Consider the following 4,616-nt stretch of genomic DNA (forward strand, 5'->3'; position numbering starts at 1 on the left):
ACATACACACACACACACACACATATATATACACACACTGTTGTCATGGTTTATATATTCGTTTTATTTATTTTTAAGGAACAGACCATGAAGACCACACAGAGGCCAATGACAGTATTTGTGCTGCCCCTAACCAGGTTAGAAATCATATCAATCCTCTACTTCTACAGTGTTTGTTCTGGGCTGGACCACATGATATTTTGAAAAAAAATATTATTTTTATTATTATAAGTCTGAAATAAAAAAATTAAAAAACGCCTGGTCGATCTGTGCATCTCTTCTCCACTGTGTAAGTTAAATATAGATTAATCATTGTTAAAGCTACAAAGTTACTCACCAAGACGGGTATTTTGACATACTTTTGTATGTATTTGTCCGTTCAAACGCAAGAAAGACGTGGAAAGAAACTCGGGGCTCGGGCGTCAGAGACGCAGCTGTCTGTGCGCGCGCTGTACAAACAGAACAGCTTGTGAGTACTGAATGGAGTTGTCTTTCGTGCCTTGCTGGAATGCTTTTAAGTTGCTTGAATTTTTTAATTAGCAAGGCTTAAAAACAGATACAAATGATAAACTTTCTTTAACGACACGGCAGTGGCCCGATTGGGCCAGTGACAAATCCGTCAACTGTCCCGAGCGTCTTTCACGCTGGCCCCGTCCATGACCACAAAATTAGTATTTTATTTTTAGTAATGCAAGGTAAGGCTAAATGTTATTTAATTAGATATTTTATGCATTCTCCTGATTGTTTACTTTGGATAAAAAAAAAATCTTTTGGGGCCTGAACTTAACCTTCTGTGTCCAACACGTATATTTCCACCAGGATGTTGCTCCCTCCTTAGTTGACCAACACAAAGGAGGTACAGCAGTGGCTGGGGGATTTGGGGTGACTGCGAGTGAGAGTGATGAGCTCAGAGAAAAAGAAATGCCTGGGGAGCCGTCCCCCTCTGCACCTGCCCAGCCTAGCGCAATAGCCTCTTTGTCGGTGCGGGTTGTTGGTGAAAGAGGACCAACATCAAGCCATGTACCGGCTGACAGTGATGATGACAGTGAAGGCGGGGATGACAATGATGACGAGGAGGAGGAGTGGAACCCCATTGCTAAACGGAGTCGTCGAGCACAGCCTCCAAAAAGCCAGCCGGTGAGGGAAAGATCTGGTGGCTCGCAGCAGCAGCCGCCCCCCCAACACATACCTTTACTATCACAGCAGCTCAGACAGCCCACTCCTCCCCCATCTCCTCCTCCTGAACTCTCTTTTCCACTCCCAGACACCCCTAAACAGAGCCCCCCTAGTCCCGGAGAGCCCCCACCTAGGCAGCGTATATCTAGCTCTTCGAGCTCTGGTAGTTCCAGTAGTGACAGTTGTAGCAGTAGCCCTGAACCAGCAGGCGACTCCACAGAACGCAGACCAGGCCCACTGACCTTACTGGCACGCAAGATGGCGTCTGAGGGAGCTTTCTCTGGTGCAGGAAAGCGTGATAGGGAGGGAATGGATGGACAGAGAAGCCACCATGAGGGAGTTGTGTCTGCAATTACTCACACAGCTAATGCAGCGTCAGTTTTGTCATACCCTAGTTTAGTGATCTCCAACCAAAGTGTTAGTGTCGTTAGAACAGCGGTGGTGGAAGAGAGTGATGGTATGAAGCAGGATGAGGGTAGCCATCTTTTATGGGAGCAAGAAAACAAAAAGAGGGAAAGACAGCGAGAACAAGAGAGGCTGAAAGCCCTAGAAAAGGAGAGAGAGGAAAAGAAGGCATTGGAAGAAGAGCGAACACGAGTTTTGGAACGGGAAAGACAGGAACGAGAAGAAGCTCTGAAACGGGAGAGGGAGAGAGCTTTACAGCAAGAAAGGGAAGAGAAAGAAAAGGCCTTACAGCGGGAGAGGGAAGAGAGGGAGAAGCTTGAAAGAGAACAAGCATTGGAAAGAGAACGACTCGAGAGAGAACAAGCGCTGGAACGAGAGAGGCAAGAAAAGGAGAGACTGGAAAGAGAGAGACAGGAAGCTTTAGAGCGGGAGAGATTGGAGAGAGAGAGGCTTGAGAAAGAAAGACAAGAACGACAAAAAGCCTTAGAGAGGGAAAGACTCAAGAAAGAAAAACACGAACGAGAACGAGAACTAGCTCTAGAGAGGGAGAGATTAGAGCGAGAGAGGCTTGAAAAGGAAAGACTAGAAAGAGAACAAGCTCTAGAGAGGGAGAGATTGGAGAGAGAGCGGCTCGAGAAGGAAAGACAAGAAAGAGAACAAGCTCTAAAGAGGGAAAGGTTGGAGAGAGAGCGGCTTGAGAAAGAAAGAATAGAACGAGAACAAGCTCTAGAGAGGGAAAGGTTGGAGAGAGAGAGGCTTGAGAAAGAAAGACTAGAACGAGAACAAGCTCTTGAGAGGGAAAGGTTGGAGAGAGAGAGATTTGAGAAAGAAAGACTAGAACGAGAACAAGCTCTTGAGAGGGAAAGGTTGGAGAGAGAGAGATTTGAGAAAGAAAGACTAGAACGAGAACAAGCTCTTGAGAGGGAAAGGCTGGAGAGAGAGAGGCTTGAGAAAGAAAGACAACAAGCTCTAGAGAGGGAGAGATTGGAAAAAGAGCGACTTGAGAAGGACAGACAAGAACAAGCTTTAGAAAGGGAGCGATTGGAAAAAGAACGGTTTGAGAAGGAAAGGCAGGAACGAGAGAAGCAAGAAAAAGAACAAGCTCTAGAGAGGGAGAGGCAGGAGAAAGAAAGGCTAGAAAGAGAGCAAGCTTTGGAGAGCGAGAGACTAGAAAGAGAAGCTGCAATGGAGAAAGAGAGACAAGAAATGGAAAGGGCCAAAGAACAGCAAAGACTGGAGAAAGAGAGGGCTGAAAAAGAAAGACATGAAAGAGAAGCCGCCAAGAGGCAAGAGCGAGAAAGGCATGAGAAAGAGAAAGCTTTGGAAGAGGAACGATTGCAGAAAGAACAAGCTCTTGAGCGTGAGAGAGAAGCACAGAGGAAAGCAGAGGAGGAACGAGAGCGAACTTTGGAAAAAGAGAAAGAGGAGCAGGAGAGGGCTTTAAAAGAAGAGCAGCAGAGAGCCTTGGAGGAAAGGGAAAGACTTTTGGAGCAAAAAAGAGTGCAGGAGGAAAAAGAAAAGGCTTTGAAACTTGAAAAAGAGGAGGAACATGAGAAAAAAAGAGAAAGCCGTCTTCCTCCGTGGAAGCGTGGTCGTGATATCGGTGGTCTCTCCTATCCAGCGGCCCATCCTGCTTCTCTGGAGAGTCCAACGGAGAAGTCAGACGAGAGCGAGACTGGTGAACCTCAGAGCACTGGCAAAGATGCTCGATCTACAGAGCCTGTCCTACAACAGTCACCCACACTTGCAACACCACTATCCGCTCAATCTTCTTCAAAGAAGTCCCGCTTCCTCAGACATGCTCCTGTGACAACTCCTCTCCCTTCCTCTCCGACTTCTGTGCTGAAGAGACCTCGTACTTTCTCAGACAGCCCCATGCCACAAGCCCCCTCAATTCCATTAGCATCTAAGCCTGAGGAAAAAGATGCCTCTCAGGCTCCTCAAACATCAGTCATTGCTTCAGCCTCCAATGAGCTTGAGAGCAAGACCCCCGAGGTGCCTGCCAAACAACATGCACCACAAGAGGAAGAGAAGATGAAGATGTCAGAGGATAGTGAGGCAAGCAAAGACACTAAACATAAGACACTCAGAAGAGTGGAGGATGAGGAGAAACCTCTTTCAGAGGAGAAGAAAAGAGGAAGAGAAAGAGAAAAGAAGCAGGTGGAGAAGAAAGAAAGAAAATCATCATCCTCCAGCGACTCCTCCTCATCCAACTCGGATTCTGGGTCTTCATCCTCCTCACGCTCCTCCAGTTCATCATCGGAGGAGGAGGAGAAAAGTCATTCCACTTCAGGTGGTAGGAAGGTGAGTAGTTCAAAAGTTAATCTTTTTGTCAGGCTAACTCACTCTTGCTCTCTTTAACCCTTTCGCACGTGAGTTTAAAATATTCTAGCTGAGCCCCCAGCGTGAGTTTTTTTAGGCGACCGTTATTTTAAAATGTATCGCCTTATTGTTTCCATGGCGACGCGTCATGCTTGTCATGTGACACAACGCAGCCACAATAGATCTGTGTGACACATGGATCGCTTTTATTTCGTTTTTCCTGTTTTATTCAAAATATTCACAAACATGCTCACTATATTATGAAATATCTGATATTCCGATTCTGAAATATGTGCAATTAAATCTATTTGGTAGTTTAAACACTTTTATATCGACCGTGTTAGTTGATCTATACCGGGTGATGGGCGCCGCCATGTTAGTTCGCACTGAATCCGAGCTGTGGGATTTACAACACGCAAATTCATCCTCTCCTCCCAAAACACGTTAAATTAGGTCTCCGGTAAACTGGGAGAAGAGCAGAGTAAACTTTATAGTTACCTACACAATCTGTATATGATATCAATAAAAACATGTCGTCAGATTATATTTGTAAGGATCATTATTGCCGTTTCCATAGACATCAGCGTGCATTTTACAAACTGTAAATGTATGGTTTTGCTAGTACTTATGTGTATTTAAACGTCTGAAACCTAAAATAAGTAGTATATGGTTGAAAACAATGAATATTTGTGATAATATGACAAGCGTTTAGC

General features: G+C 45.3%; 1 protein-coding gene across 1 annotated transcript in view; it reads left to right on the forward strand.

The window, feature by feature from the left end:
• LOC107738206 (apoptotic chromatin condensation inducer in the nucleus-like) overlaps positions 1 to 4,616 on the forward strand; it is a 32,988-nt gene that overhangs the window by 14,137 nt on the left and 14,235 nt on the right. Inside the window, exons 4-6 of the mRNA XM_016549942.1 lie at positions 79 to 137; positions 820 to 2,699; positions 2,748 to 3,885. Coding sequence (XP_016405428.1) covers positions 79 to 137; positions 820 to 2,699; positions 2,748 to 3,885 — 3,077 coding nt within the window. The remainder of the gene's footprint in view (positions 1 to 78; positions 138 to 819; positions 2,700 to 2,747; positions 3,886 to 4,616) is intronic.

Source organism: Sinocyclocheilus rhinocerous, unplaced genomic scaffold, assembly GCF_001515625.1.
Source record: "Sinocyclocheilus rhinocerous isolate Xijiao unplaced genomic scaffold, SAMN03320098_v1.1 scaffold254, whole genome shotgun sequence".
Classification (NCBI taxonomy): Eukaryota; Metazoa; Chordata; class Actinopteri; order Cypriniformes; family Cyprinidae; genus Sinocyclocheilus; species Sinocyclocheilus rhinocerous.